This window comes from Pelodiscus sinensis, chromosome 13, assembly GCF_049634645.1.
Source record: "Pelodiscus sinensis isolate JC-2024 chromosome 13, ASM4963464v1, whole genome shotgun sequence".
In the NCBI taxonomy this organism is placed as follows: Eukaryota; Metazoa; Chordata; order Testudines; family Trionychidae; genus Pelodiscus; species Pelodiscus sinensis.
Window position 1 is genome coordinate 33,832,567 of NC_134723.1, and position 15,608 is coordinate 33,848,174.

The 15,608-nt window shown below is 40.9% G+C and overlaps 1 protein-coding gene across 3 annotated transcripts in view; it reads left to right on the plus strand.

The window, feature by feature from the left end:
• The window catches only part of LAMP2 (lysosomal associated membrane protein 2), a 23,018-nt gene continuing 7,410 nt past the window's right edge, over positions 1–15,608 (plus strand). For 2 of the 3 annotated variants that reach the window (XM_006115401.4, XM_006115400.4), the window contains exons 1-8: positions 1–158; positions 5,613–5,731; positions 6,889–7,099; positions 7,733–7,894; positions 8,671–8,891; positions 9,530–9,649; positions 10,375–10,453; positions 11,477–11,644. In XM_006115401.4, the coding sequence (XP_006115463.1) occupies positions 80–158; positions 5,613–5,731; positions 6,889–7,099; positions 7,733–7,894; positions 8,671–8,891; positions 9,530–9,649; positions 10,375–10,453; positions 11,477–11,644 (1,159 nt within the window). In that variant the 5' untranslated portion in view covers positions 1–79. Of the gene's footprint in view, positions 159–5,612; positions 5,732–6,888; positions 7,100–7,732; positions 7,895–8,670; positions 8,892–9,529; positions 9,650–10,374; positions 10,454–11,476; positions 11,645–12,897; positions 15,171–15,608 lie in introns of those variants that run through there. The other variant, XM_006115402.4, reaches the window with a different exon arrangement.

Below are 15,608 nucleotides of genomic sequence, written 5' to 3' on the forward strand. Positions count from 1 at the left end.
CTCCTCCCCTTCATATGACCGGCCTTGCGCTTTCACTGCGCCCGCCCGTTCGTCACGCAGAGCCCCAACGCTGGTGAGCATGGCGACGCGCTGCTCTTGGTCGCGGCCCCTCAGCCTTACCTGCGGCTGCCTCCTGCTCCTGGTGCTCGGCGGCCCCGGTGAGTGCTCGGCGGCGGCTGGCTCCGCAGCCTGCGGGCGGGGGGGGCGAGTCCCTCGGGAGGGGTCATGCCGGGGGGGGCGGGGACGCTCTGAGGGGGGGCGCTCTGGGGGCGGGGACGCTCTGAGGGGGGGGCGCTCTGGGGGCGGGGTTGTGAGGAGGGGGGCGCTCTGGGGGCGGGGACGCTCTGGGGGGGGCTGTGCGGAGGGGGGCGCTCTGGGGGCGGGGACGCTCTGAGGGGGGGGCGCTCTGGGGGCGGGGTTGTGAGGAGGGGGGCGCTCTGGGGGCGGGGACGCTCTGGGGGGGGCGCTCTGGGGGCGGGGCTGTGCGGAGGGGGGCGCTCTGGGGAGCTCTCTGAAGGGGTGGGGGTGCCCCGGGATAAGTGCAGGGGCTGTGGGCGCGGGCTTTCTGCGCGTAGGGGCGCTCTGTGCGGGTGGGGGTGGACTTTGGGGGGGGCTCCTGCGTGTAGCGCGAATGTGTTTTGGAGGGGCGGGGGGGTCATGTCTGCGCAGTGGGCGATGGCTGCTGGGGGCCGGGCGTTGCGTTGCGGATCTCGCTCGCAGGTGCGCCAAGTCCCGGAGCTTGGTCCCTCGAGGCAAGGCTCAGACCACGGGGAGAGGTTTTTGCCCTGGGAGTGATGGGGATGAGTCCCCTGCACTCAAACCAGCTCTGCTGGGCCCTCAAGGGTGTGCTGGGGGGTAGCCCTGAGAAGGAGGCGGGGTGAGCATTCCTGGCACTTGTGTGAGAGCTGAAGTGTGGCTGCTTTTCTGGCACCTTTGGGAGGGTGCCCTGAGAGCACAACTGGGCTTCAGGCAAAAGCACAGTAAAGATGCTCCAACATGATATTCGGGGCAGTCATAACTCTCCATTTCTTCTTTTCCAGGGTGTGCTCCCTTCCTTGCCCCCCAGTCTTCCCTTCTTCTATGTGTTAAACAGACCCATGGTGTCTGTGAAATGCTTCTTTAATCCTTCCTAGTCTACCTAACGGCTTCATTTTTTTGTTTTGTTTAATGTGGCATTTCAGTTTGGACTCTGTACTATAAGGCCTGGATTTTCTCTCACTGCAAACTCAAACTGGCTTTAGGTTTGTTTTTGCTACTGTTTAGGATAGAAGTGTGTACCATTATATAGGGATGAACAGACATGGACTAGAAGTGCTAACTCTAGGTCTTCCCAATGTGATCTCCTATGCAAAGTGAAAATGGTGCTGAATTTGATTTCTTCTAATTAATTGCAATCCTGACTTGTTGAAAAGGCTGTTTCCAGCCTTGGTGTATTGATATTTTTACAGAATTATGCTGTCAGGTTAATATTAAGTTATCCAGAGGGATAGGAGAATAAAATGAAAAAGGATAGGGGAGTAGTCGCCAGCTTTTTGTCATATATCTCTCAACTTATTTGGACCAACAGACTGCATTTTGATGGCTTTCTGGGCTGTTGGATTAACATTGTTACTTGAAATACTGGGTATTCCACAAGAGCACTCTAAAACTGTAACTGTAAATACCTGAACAAGAGTCTCCTCCTGTAAAACATGTTCTTACTTGTAGCCAAATTGGTCTTTACAGTTTTGCAGGTCCAAATAAGCCAAGTAGAAATCCAAACTGTACAGAGTATGCTGGAGTAATACTCTGCTGGGTAAACTTTAAGTGGCATCTTTCCCCACACCTTAATGGATGCAAGTAATTCTTCATTTGGTGCGTTTGGCACAATATCCTTTCACACTGGGTGAACTAATCCAAAGTGAGAGTAGCTAGCCTGTGGTTTTCACCAGACAACTCAGCAGGTGAAGTGTTTTTCAAAGTGGCACTTCTCTTTTGGATCAGGAGTCTGGTCTTTGACATACTTCTCTGCCAGAACAGCTATTTCAGTCACAAATCACACTTCATCACACCTCTCATTGGCCTAGCTATTCCAGCAAAACTTGTAGTGGTAAGTGCCGCCACTTGCTACTGCTAGTGTTACCGTATTCCAGATTCCCAAAATAAAGGATGCTTGGGGAAGAAGAAACCTGGGGGATACTCAGTGGAGTTGAGGAAAGTGTCACTTGGTGTCAGTGTAGCAGGGCAGCTGGCACAAGCCCTTTGGGATTCCTCCCCTAGGACTGGGGTGAGTGTGGGAGGGATCCAGCAGCTGTGGCTTGCAGGGAATGGGCAAATCAGATGCAGGGAAGGGAGCAATAAGCGCTGTTTCTGAGCTGCAGCTTGCCTGCTCTGCAAGCCTTCTCCCCACCCCCCATGTTTGAAATCTTTTCTCACCCAGAGAAAGCAGGCTCAAAGAGGCTATTTCTGGAAACTTTTGATGTATGGTAACCCTAGCTTCTGCTGCATCCACATCACATCAGAACAAATTACTTTCCCAGAGGAATCAGAAGTTATCATTGTTTTCAAATTTATTTCTGCAGGTGGTGATGGGTGGGTTAGAAAATGTAGGCTTGAGGTAAAACCAGGTTATCCAACTTTCCATTTTGAATAGGGCCCACCACTATAACCAGACATCCTTTGTAATTGTTAGTAACAGGAAGAGCACTTTTTACATATATAGGGTATTGCTCTAAATTCTGCTGTCATTCTTCTTTCTTATTGGAATAGTTCAGCTGCAAGACAAAAGGAGAATGCTGCACTTCAGTTGTACTTTTGTTCAAATATCTTTACTTTATTTGAAGGTGCATCAGTAGCTTTTTTTTCATAAAATGAAAATGAGGCAGACTTATTCAGGTGCTGCAGAGCAAGTCAGCAGCACAAAATAGAACCGAGTCCTTGCTATGAGTGTCTTGTCTTAAAAGCAGCATAGGATTAGGCAATATGAAGATAGTAATTTCAGTGCTACATGCATTGTGCTCTGTGGCTCGTAGAATACGTATGAAAATTTGGACTGTCTTAATAAATCATGTTGTGGTCTTGAATAACTGCCATGGTTTTAAAGAACTATCATAATCTTTAATATATAATAATGTGAAGATTATGAAGTTTATATTACTGCCACTCTTATGTCTATACCTCTGGACTTTATTTCCATGTGACTTCTTTTACTAACATCTTGCTGTAAGACTGCTCTCCTATCTTATCTAGAGCAGGAAATGGTAGCGATTCTTATCGAGCAACACTAAGCATCTCCCTTACTGAATGTGATGGTAAAAAAAAAAAAAAACCCACACGAAAGTGAAGCATTCTATAACTGCAATATTCAGGTTTCCAGTCTCTAGAAATAGTTTGTTGAGACAAGTTCTGGTAATGGTCACGTGCAGAGGCGTTTGGACTCTCTCTGTAATGGGTACAGTCTGCTAAGCTCAAAGATGCATGATAGCCTGTCATATTAGAGTAGAGGGGCCAGGAGCATGGTGAAGGCAACATTTTTGAGAGGTTAAAGAAAAATGTCTAGTACTAGGCGCAAGTTTTTCTCTGAAGAATGGGGGGGGTATTAAGTAGCTGAGGGCTGACTAGTACTTACAAGGTCTGGTAGGGAAGCTTGAATGCTTGCTTAAGACCAGGTTTCGCAATTCCTTACAGCTCAGTCAATGCTTACATATGTGCTCTCCAGTGGAAGTTGTTTTGAAACTTGTACATTACAGACTTTGTTTTGGTTTTTAAAGTAGAGTGTGTAGATCAAAACTGTAAACCCTTAAGTACTAACACTGACTTTTTGGAGTTTTGACTGGCTTTTTCTGAACACTGAAACGTTATTAACAAATGACCATGCATAGGCAAGCTGGCTTATGCATTGCGACACTTGTATTTAAAATTTCTTAACACTTACACTTTTTGGATAAACCAAACTGGAGTCTTAATCACTTGCTATACTAAAAGCATCTAAGTGTAATCTCCCTAATTTATAATCTCTCTAAATAAAAATAATTTGTAGTGGTAACAAGTACAATTTAATATTTCAAAGTTCCTTCAGTAAAGCTTCTGAAACTTGGTGTTTGGTGCTACACTTTCCATAATAAGAGTAAGTCAGTTCTAGCTTGTCAATAATGATAGTGTGTGACTCACTATCACACACTGGCTATCACTATCACTTAAATCACTGGATTTAAGTAGTCATTTGAATATAAAAGATAATATTTGGGAAACAATAGCAAATTGTAGCCCAGTCTCAAAGCTGATTTACCTGTCAGCAGCTAGGGAGTCTACAAGCTGAACCAGTTTCCACTGTTAGATTTTTTTTTTTATATACTGTCTCTCTCAAAATGCCTTTGAGAATAACTCAGTCAAAAATCTTCAGCATTCTGTAGGAAAAGAAACTTGAGATCTATGCTGCTAAAACAGGGTTTGTGGTGGTTTTTGTGGAATGGCTTGTTTTTTATTGGTCAAGTCCTGCATTTTTAGTCTCTTTTCTGGAAGACTGGTCATCTGGTAAGCTAGTAATATAATGTAGATACCAAGTAAGTGAAGTCTGACTAAGAAGTGCCCATAAGTTAGACTTTTAAACACCTGTAGCATTGACAATCTATAGTCAGAAGGGGAACTAAATTTACTAACTAGGCTCTTCGGTTAAAGTCCAGAAACTAAAACACAATTTTAAGAAAGGTACAGAGCCACAGACTCTCAATTTGCAGGCCACCTTAGTTCAGGGGCGAGCAAACTTTTTGGCCAGAGGGCCACATCTAGGTAGGGAAGGTGGGTGGCAGGCTATGTGTGTAGGACTTGTGCAGAGTTGGGGGCACAGGAAGGGGTTCATGGCTGGAGTTGGGGTTCAGTTTCCCCATTCCTGGCCAATGGGAGCTGCAGGGATGATGTCTGCTAGTGAGGGCAGCACATGAAGCCCTGTTGTCCCCCTCACTCCTCCCAGGGACTGCAGGGATGTGCCAGTGATTTCTGAGAGTGGCATGGGGCAGGAAGTCGGCCCTAGCCCCAATGTGCCACTGGCCTGGTAATCCTACAGGATGGGTCAGAAGCTCTGTTGGGCTTCATGCAGTCTGTAGGCCATAATTTGCCTAGCCCTGCCTTAGGTCATATCTGTTGCTAAAACAGAGCATAATGACTCTTTACGGCCATTCTTACCATCTTGTTTAGGGAATTCTGTCTTGACATACAAAACTTCTTCAGTGTTCAAATATTAATTAAATGAATTAATGACATAACCTCTTAAGATCTGACAAGCTGCTTATCTCAAGTACAAATTCCAATGTGCTCAAACTTTCTAAACATCTTGCTTCCTAGCTACCTTTACGTAAAATGTGAATTCTGCTGAGCTAAATGTCTGTGTGAAATGTTCTTTACTTTGTAGCAAGACAAGATAAAAGCTCCAGAACTTAACTTAAATCTAGAAGTTATATCGTGTTGCTAATTCTAGTATTAGAAAATCAAGTAGCCTTCATGTCTCTAGTAAAATTAATGTAAACCCGAAAGAATTTGCTCTGTTTAAAACATTTTGTAGTGAATTAATTTGTGAAATACACTGTAAAATGAAGTATCAATGTCTTACATGCAAACAATTACTGTATATATTATAGGGGTTTTCCAGTCACATGCAGTGGAAGTAGAGGTGAAAGATTCCTCCAATACTACATGCATATATGCAAAATGGATGATGAGCTTCTTGATAAAATATGAAACAAACAGTAGTGAATATGTAAGTATTGAATTTAATGCTAACTTCTGCTGTTAGAAGTACTATTCATTTCATTTCCATGTTCAGTCTTGAGAAACTTCAAAACAAAATTTTCTTTCTCCAATAAGTAGGCTAAGTATCAGGCTGCTAATCTTGTAATATTTGTAATATTTGATTTCTAAGTCCTTCCTAAAACTCAATCACACCATTCAGTCATGCTTAGGGCCCTACCAAATTCATGATCCATTTTGGTCAGTTTGTCATGGGATTTAAAAAAATAGTAAGCTTCATCATTTTTGCCTTTTTAAACTTAACATTTCATGGTGATGTAATTGTAAGGGTCCTAACACACAAAGCAGTGTGTAGGAGGAGGGGTCACAAGATTATTTTAGAACAGGCCTGGACAAAATATGGCCTGCGGACTGAATCTGGCCTGCCAAGCCACTAGATCCAGCCCATGGGTGCAGTGGGGAGCCCCAGGCAAACTCCCTTGCTTGCCCCACACACTACTCAGAAAATCAGCACCTGGGCCATTTCTCTTGCAAAACTTTGATCCAGGGCGGAGGCTTCAGGTACTGCCCCTGCTTCCAGCACAATCCCATTGGCCAGTTTCTGGCTAGAAAGTGGCCATTGGGAGCTGCCTGCCTGAATAAAAGCCAGCACACATAGCACCAGGCTAGTATCAGAACATCCCTAGTTCTGATACTCCTCAGTCAGCACCACTCGGCTCCTTTTGAACCCCAACCCTCTGCCCCAGCCCTGTTAAAAGTCAGTAAATGAGAGCAGGGGATGGAGTGAGTGAGGTGGGACCTTAGGGAAAGGTGGGGCACATCTTGGTTTGTCCTTACACTTGGAAAAATACCAGGAATAAAAAGGTTGGAGACCACTAATCTAAATGCTAGTGTCTTGCAGGCAAGATAAGACCTTTGGCTAGATTTTTCAACTTCTATTCTGAGTCCAACACAGCACTTTTCTAATTCCAGTGGTGGTAAACTTTAGAACAATGTGTATAATGGAGTAACTTTCTTAACCCTTCTTTGAGTTCAGTTAGCTGTTCCACACAACATTTCCTAATGGAAACAAATAGGAAGCTTCCACTTCTACAGAATTGAGACTTTCCAGGAAATACTCCAGAATGAGGGGAATGTCTGTCTGAATTAACTACCTTTCTCTTCTAGAAAAATGTAACTCTAGAACCATCTACCAATGTAACGCATAAGGGAAGCACCTGTGGCAATAAGACACATGACCCACTACTAGCAATACAATTTGGAGCAGGTCATTCTTGGAGTTTAAACTTTACTAAGACAAATGAAACTTATCGAGGGAACATCATCACATTTACCTACAATACCAGTGATGTAGCCTTTAAAGATGCTAAAAAAAAAGGTAAAATGTGGGATTTTATCTTGCGATGTAGCTGAACATGACCAAAACTAGCGTTTACTGCAGTGTACCATACTGCTACTGTTTTTATAGCTATTCGTATCTCTGCCCTGGTCTGTTTTTCTTACAACTGTTGTAGACCAATAAGAGCATCTTGTCAGTTCTTATGAATGTTGTAGATTCAAGTTACTGTTTATAATTGCAGTGATCTACTAGAATCTTTCTCAATATGGATGAGGAAAGTTTTACATGCTTGCTGATTTTAATGAGTTGGTCAGTCTCTAAAAATACTAGTGCTACAATACAAATCTTTACAATTCACAGCACTTCACTAAAAAGATTATGAATCTTGCACAGTTAGTAACAAAGCAGTAGCTTTGGATTCCTTTCTTGTACCTTGATAACAGTTTTAAAAGGAAGTATCCTGCTGGGATGAGCAGTTTATTTTCTAAGACTTGTTTAGTTAGCTCTACAATACTTGAAAAAGTAGACCTGAAGGGAAATGCATAGCAAAGAGATGTTAAAGGTAACTACATTTATGGGAATTCTGCTCCTTGCATTTAATTCAGTTAGCGGTCTTAAATTGTAAACTTTTCTCTCAAACACATGAAGATTAAACTGTACTCTTGCTTATAGAAGTGATTACTATTGTTGCAAATGACACTCTGCATCCAGTCCGACTGAATACTGTCTACAGATGTCATCACCTGGACTCTGTTGAGGTTGCAAATGTGTCTCAGTTCTTCTGGAATGTCACTCTGCAGGCTTTTGTTCAAAATGGCACTGTTAGTAAAAATGGTAAGTCGCTTAAAATTGCATGGTGGCTCTATCCAATGTGACTTTCATGTTGCAAAATCGTGAATTGCTACTTACCTTGACTAAACTCTTGAAACAACATTAGTATGAACATGCATTTGTCCTTGTGCACATCATGAGCTAACTGCTGATATGAAACTAAATCAGTGATGCAGACACATTAGGAAAAATGCAATTCCTAATGAGTATTTACTAGCTGACTTGGTATTTTTGAATATGCTGCTGCAACTAATTCAAGTATCACTAAAACTAGATTATATCTGAATCTTAAGGTACCTCTGTAAGCAAGTTATACTGCCTGTTTGTTATATCCAGTATTTTGATTGTTGGGGGCCAGTTTGGCAGTGGCTAACAAATAGCCTCATATGCTTTGTGTGCATCTTAGTATATGACACCTTTTGTCAAAGGCTTATATTAAGCTTTTTTCCTTTAAAGCCAGTAGCTTGGCCAGAACTTCCTCTGCCTACTGCCTTCATCTGCTATATTAGCATGGTGACCACTTCCTAACTTTGCCAGTGCAGAATGGAACTATATTGCTGCTTCTGTTACTCTTAATGGAAAGACTATTCTGTTTGAAATACTTCACTGTTACTGCATGCTTTATTGTGAAAGATTTTACCAAAACGAAACAGAGCAGGAGACACTGTAGTATACTTAAGGCTAAAATACTCCCCTCTGCAAAAAAGACAGTAGAACAGTCAGTTGTTGGAGGTTCAGTTTTGTAGCTGTGAAGTCATGTTACTCTCTTTTTTTTTCAGATTCTATATGTGATGCTGATAAACCTACTGTTTCAACTACTGTTATGCCCACTATTGCCAACTTCACTTCTTTACCTAGCACTACTGCTTCATCACCTTCCCCAACTACAACTTCTAAGCCAGCGGAGAAACCATTCATTGGAAACTATTCTCTTAAAAATGGTGGTAAAACCTGTCTTCTGGCTACAATTGGGCTGCAGCTGAATGCCTCCCAAGAGAAGGTGCTGGTTTTAGTATCTTAAAAGCAATGACCTCTTCTAAGATTGCTGCAATAGTGGGGGATTTTGCTTAAATATAGATACGTGACTAAAGTCTCAACCAATATTTGGCATTACCTTAGTGTTACATATGTCCTCTCTATTCCATATCTATCTGAGGGATACTCTGTAGCTCCAAAACGACCTACCTGTTTAAAATGGTAACTTGCTGAGGCATACCATGCTTGATATTGTAACTTAACCAGGGCATTTCAGTAGCTTAAGGCTGGAGTCTGCAGATGCTCTGCTTAACTGCAGGGGGAGCTCGAATTAAGGCATCTGATTGCCAGAGCTATAATATCTGATGCACAAAATAAACAAAGGATATGTCCTGTGCTCCATAACCGTTGAATGGGGGAGTGTCGGTGGGCAAGATCTTTTCCTATCTTGTCCAGTACTGCTAGCCTTTAGTGCCACTAAAATGTTTTGGCTAAATAGGATTCTTCATGCTGTGGTAGACTGACTTACCTGGTTTGATTCTTTCTTCTAGAGTAAGACGAGATATTGAGAGAGAAATAGGGAATCCTTCTGACAGCAGCAGATTGTCTTTTTTTGAACAGCTAGAAGCTTCTTGATTGACAAACGTTTGGTTTTAATTTCAGCCTGCTTTGATTAACATCAACCCAAAGACAACTGCTGCCACTGGTAGCTGTGGCAACACATCTGCTACTCTGCAATTGAACGACAGCAACAGAAGGTTTATTGATTTCACCTTTGCTTTAGTAAGTAACATATTACGAGTGAGCACTAGACTTCCAATAAAATCTTCATTTCTTGTGTAAACATTTGCATAGTGCCTGTGTCTTAAATGCTTTTTCATTGTTTCTTACGGGGTTGTAGAGGTGGCTGGCATCTTACACTTCAGGTGACGCAACTGAGTTTCTTAATTGACTGCCCAAGATTACTTTTTACACCCCCTACTCTAGGAGTAATTTAAATGTAACCACATAATTGTTAAAAATCCTAGTGGTTACAGAAACTGCACACTCAGTAGTATGAAGCTTGTGACGGGGGAGGGTGAGCTGGACCTCCTATAGGCAGGGGTACTCTGAGTCACTGACTGGAACAGCCCTTGCCCATGGTGGGTCCTGGGGGGCTGGAGCAACCCACTTCTCAAGGAGGGCAGGGAGCTGCTCTAGCCAGTACTAGTTAGCCAGAACCAGTAATAGAGTGAGGCTTAGTCGTTAACTGGTTAACCATTTGCATCCCTATCCTAGCACACATTCTAATTTTTTGCTGCTAGGTGTCCTGGTTCAGTAACCTGTCTAATGCACAGATGTACGTCCTATTAAAGTGACTGAACTCACATGTAGCCTTTCAGTAAATGCTTTTTCATGCTTGTAGTTTAGAAGATCATTCCTGCAGTATGTACTTTTAAATGTATATGTACTTGTGTGTATGGGATAACCTTCAATTTTAACATCATGGGAGTTTTCTCTTAAAACAGAAAAACACAAGTGGAAACGTACCAAAATTCTACCTGAGGGAAGTGAACGTCACCCTGATCAGCTTTGTAAATGGCTCTGGTAAGATGCTTTATGGCTTAGTATCAGAGGGAGGTATGGGGGATCATTGCTGGGGGAAGAAGGGATGGACTGCTGGGAGGGGAGGACGGCCTTCAGAAGTCCTACCAAGGACTAGGCAACAGCACAGAAGTAAGGGTGGTAATGGGCACAAAGTCTGATGTGAAGTGATATTGATAAATATCACTTTACCATTCTCTTCCCCCCCCCCCCCCCACACACACACACACTTCAGCACTGCTGCTGACACACAATTGCCTTCAGAGCTGGGTGCCTGGTAGATATGCAAATCCACAGATATCTGCTTTTTATCTGGGTCTCTACATCTGTGGATGCAGATATCTGCAGTTTTTTTGGGGATACAAAATTTTGTATCCCCACAAGTTTCTAGTGCCTGGTATATGTACTGCCCCTGTACAAGTATAGATTTTCAGGAAGGCGGAGCCATGAAGGATACAGATACAAAGGGGGGGTGCTATGAAATTCAGAACCACTGTTCTACTAAAACACTTGCTTAAACATCAAGTTTCCCATCCATATAGAACAGCCGTCTTCTAGATCACTGAGATCTCTGTAGCACTCTAGAAACCAGTTTTTAATTTTAAAATTCTTAAATAGGGGTTGGGGGCTTGGGTCATGCAGGCCTACTGTTAATATGTTGGCAATTAATATCTATAACAAGATGTCTAAGCCAAAAAGTATAGCTGTATAAGCAGTTTACATTGCAGTGATGCAAGGCAATGCAAGAACACGTGAGTAGATTAGTGACTTAGATCTTCTGAAAATGTAACTGCTTTAAGTCGCCGCCTTCTGTACAGAAGCTGAATTCCTCTAGTCAACAAACTAGTAAATCTTCTAAATTGCTACATGACCACACCTCAGAGTGAACAGTGCTGAGAAATGGACTTGGTGGCCTTCAGCTAAATAGGCTTATTTTGTTAGCACACCTTTTGAACTTGGCACACTTGTAGGCTTTCTTTAGTCTAGAGAAAACTCAAGTGTCCATATTAAAATCTTTATTTTAAGAACCTTTAAATGCTGGAAACAACAACCTCAGCCTCTGGGACACCTTCCTTGGCAGTTCATACATGTGCCAAAAAGAGCAGTCTGTTGTGGTGACTGAAGACCTTCAAATACATACTTTTGATCTAAGGATTCAGCCATTCAGAGTGGAAGACGACAGATATTCTAAAGGTAAGACTAACACAATATCAAGCAGATTTGTAGGATGCTCTAACAAGGTTCATAACATAGGGGTGGATAATAGCTGTATGGATACTAGCATAACTAATTGGCTGGTATGTTATTTTTGCTTAGGCTAAAATGAGCCTCAGACTCCCATTTGGAAACAGCACCAGCCTTCTCTCCTGGTTGATATGAACACCTGGCTTTTAATTAGTGATTAGCCCTGAAGTAACTTGCTTTAAAAAAAAATCATATCACAAACTGACAACAGGACCTTTATATAAAACCTAGGGAGTTAGGATTTCCATACTATTACTGAAAGCTGCAAATGCTGGGAGTGAGGGAGGCTATCCAGACTGCCCCAGAAATAATGGGATGAAGCTTGGAAAGACCACTTCTGCTGAATGTTATCCAAGCTTTTTCATTGGGCTAGAGGAGGAAAGGATGACTCCAGTGATAAGAATCCCAAAAAAATGGAAAAAGCTCTTACTGCAAAGAACAATCTTGCATTGACTAAGGGTGTGGAAAATAATCTTGTCTAGTAATTCTGAAGAGATGCAGTATAAACAGTTCTAGTTCTCATTGTGGAAGGCCAAATGTAACATACTGTACCTAGTTTTCAACAGATGCTCATTAATGCTTGCAGCTCACTTCTGAGTTGTAGACTGAAAATTGTAAGTTAGAATGGGAGGTGAAAAGCGTCTCAAATCTTTTTTTGGAAGACCTCACCTCATAGTAATGTTGAATGCTGCCTTAAACATTACTAAATGAATTCTTACTACAATTGGTGCTCCCTGCTATCATCATCCACATGTTAGCTTAGTGCATCTTCATCTGGATTTTCAACACTGGAACCATACATTTGTATTAATATAAAACATCTGTGTATGCACTTCAGCCTGGCTTGCACTAACCTGGCTTTTTTCTAGCTTTGCATTTAAATCTCCAATAGAATTGATACTGTAATTTGATAAACTGACATAAACTTACGCCCTACAATATCTTCAAAGCCTGTTAAACATTTTTTAGTAAATATGCTACTTTCTGCACCAAAAGTGCATTGATCTGCTAACTCTGAATAGCACATAGGGAAACTACCCATGAATCTGTACAGTATTCTTACTAAACTATACAGATATGAGAAATATTTCCAGTAACTTTGAGCCTTCATGTTAAGGAAAATAGTTTTGTTTCCCAAGAGAAGTACCATAGCATACTGTCTCTTTATTTATTTCTTGTTACCACCTTTTTCTCATCTACAGCCCAGGAGTGTCCGCTGGATGATGACACCATTCTAATACCAATTATAGTTGGCGCTGCTCTTGCGGGCTTGATTATCATTATAGTGATTGCTTACATAATTGGCAGAAGAAAAACCTATGCTGGATATCAAACCTTGTAAATCTGAATGTGATTACTGTTCCAGTCTCACTTTAAATGAAGCAAGTGCGAGTTCCCAAATGCAAACAAACTTCAAGTAAACATTTGCATCATCTATTTAGGGCTGGAGACTGTGGGTGCTTTCTCTTTTTGATTATTTTGTCAGATAAACACTGGGGATCTAACTCTGCTTCCTGAACAAAGAAACAGTTTTATAACTACTAGAAGTGGCATACAAGTCTTATTTGACAAATTATTAGGTTCAAGTTATTACCTTGCAAGTAACTTGAGAATCATGTATGTATTACGAATACTAAGTGACGCAGGGAACAGCCTAAATTGGAGCACTAAAATGATGCACTGGACAACTTGTAAAATTGCATTAAACTTGTCTCACCTGCATTCCTCAGTTACTGTCACAATTTGCAGGATAACCTGGGTGCCTTTAATGATGTATTAAACCTGGAATGCTTGCCAGGGTCTTCAAAGTGCCTAGTACATCTTTGGCTCATAGCACTAAATGCCATGCTAATGGCTTTTCAAGCAAGCTTACATTGAAGTGACAGGAGTAACCCATTTAATTCCAATGAGCTGCAGTAGCCTCTCATTTTGGTAGCTTCATTCCTGTAGTTTACATATGAAAATTAAGGGGGTAACTTAAATTTAACTTGGCTTACCTTGTAGTTAAAGCCGTTTCAAAATGCTTCAGAAAATTGCAGTGCACAAGTGAACAGGAACCAATTTACTGTTTTAACCTGGTATCCTCTAAGATATCAAAACTCAGACAAATCTACCGTGGTACAGTATTCTTGCTGGCACCAGTCTTTAAAAGGGAATAAATAATTATTTCTAGGACTTAAAGGGCACTTAATTCAAGCATACCTTGCTCAAAGTCTGTCTTGTCACTTCCTTTGTCTGTTAAAGAAGCTCTCAGTTTAATGGTCTAAAATCAATTCTCACAACTTCACCTGTTTTAAATATCCATATTAAGTATCCATATTAAATGGTTCTTTGCTAACAATTTGCATTGTAACTGTCACACGATGGCATCTAATTGCTGACTCATGAACTTTGTACTTAATTGTGTGCTGTGCAGAAATGTGAAAATTGTGCATTTGTGTGTAGGAGTTACTAATGCGGTGAAGAATGCAAAAGTATGACTCAGTGCAACTTTCTCTTTATTTGCAGTAGGTCCTCCACTTAAAACACAAACCTGTAATGCCATTGGACTGTTCCTTAAACTGCAGCTCTCCAGGGACTAGCCCTCACTATCTAAGAGCTTATTTTCAAATCTCCTAATTAGTGGTGTAATTCATAGTGCATCATATAAAAAGGTGGCCTTTCCAAAAAGGAATAAGTTTTGTGTGATAAACTTGGATTGGTCATATTAATGAACATAGGGCAGGCTGAGTTTCATGGGGAAATCTAGTTACAAATTTCTTAAAATTGGCTTGGAATTGTCATGGTGGTAGATGCTTGTTAAAGTTATACAGAGCTATATGACTTTTGTGCTCTTAAAAATCTAATACTAATTGGGTCTCAGTAACAACATGAGATTTAATAGCAGCTATTATATATTTAAGACAGTTCTTCTAAAATTGAAGGAACAATTAGATAATGCTTATTCCCAGCAGAACTCAGGCTTAAGTCTATCAACCTTAACAAAACTAGACATGTAAATGGGAGGAACTATTTTCAAACTTAATTCTTATTTTGCAAATTTCTCCAAAAACATAAATTATATTAAAATATTTAATTGTAACACTGTCTTCATAGAACGCCAGAAATTGTTGTTTACATGTGCCAGTTAAGTGCTGATTAAAAATATACCTATTACAGCTATTTTTGTCCATCTAATATTTTATATTTCCCATGTTTCCATATGCAAGCTCTATTTCTGAATTTCAGATTAAACTTTCACCATCTCTTGAAGGTGTAAAAATATTAACTTAAGAAAAAACACTGGATTTATTCAAGGAATTAGCTTTCCAAATACTAGATTCAATGTGCAGGTAACTAGCTCATGTAAACATCAAGTTTCATACATGTGTTTAAACCACTAGTTTTCTGTATTGTATTTCTCCGTGGGGACTTGCTTGTCGGCTTAATCTACATATTCCTTTAAACAATAAAGATTCTTCTATTTCTTAAGGAATCTTGGTAACTTTTTTAATTAAAGCAATGATTTCTTTGAATTGTAGTAATCACAAAAAAGACTTCCTCTTGACTAAAAATGATTGAGTTCTTATATTAGATCAGTCTCCAACCTAATTGCTGGAATTGTAGGACAACTTTTCTTAATCTTCTCTTGTCCTGTTGTTCTCCATCTTTCTGAAGTGCATTAGCAGGGATTGTCTGCTTATAGAGTAGTCTCTTTTCTAAAAACACTAGTATAAATATTAAATTACTTTCTTTAGAATATTGACTGTCCCACTTGTAGTGAATTGTAATACCTCTCTATTCAAGTGGACTTACAAAATATAATTAATTTCAGTAGTCAAACTTAAACAGACTAGGTTATAGCCAAGATTAATAGGTCAGTCTCTTTACAATGCTTCTCCTATCAAGCCTAAATTTACCTAGGGATAACTTC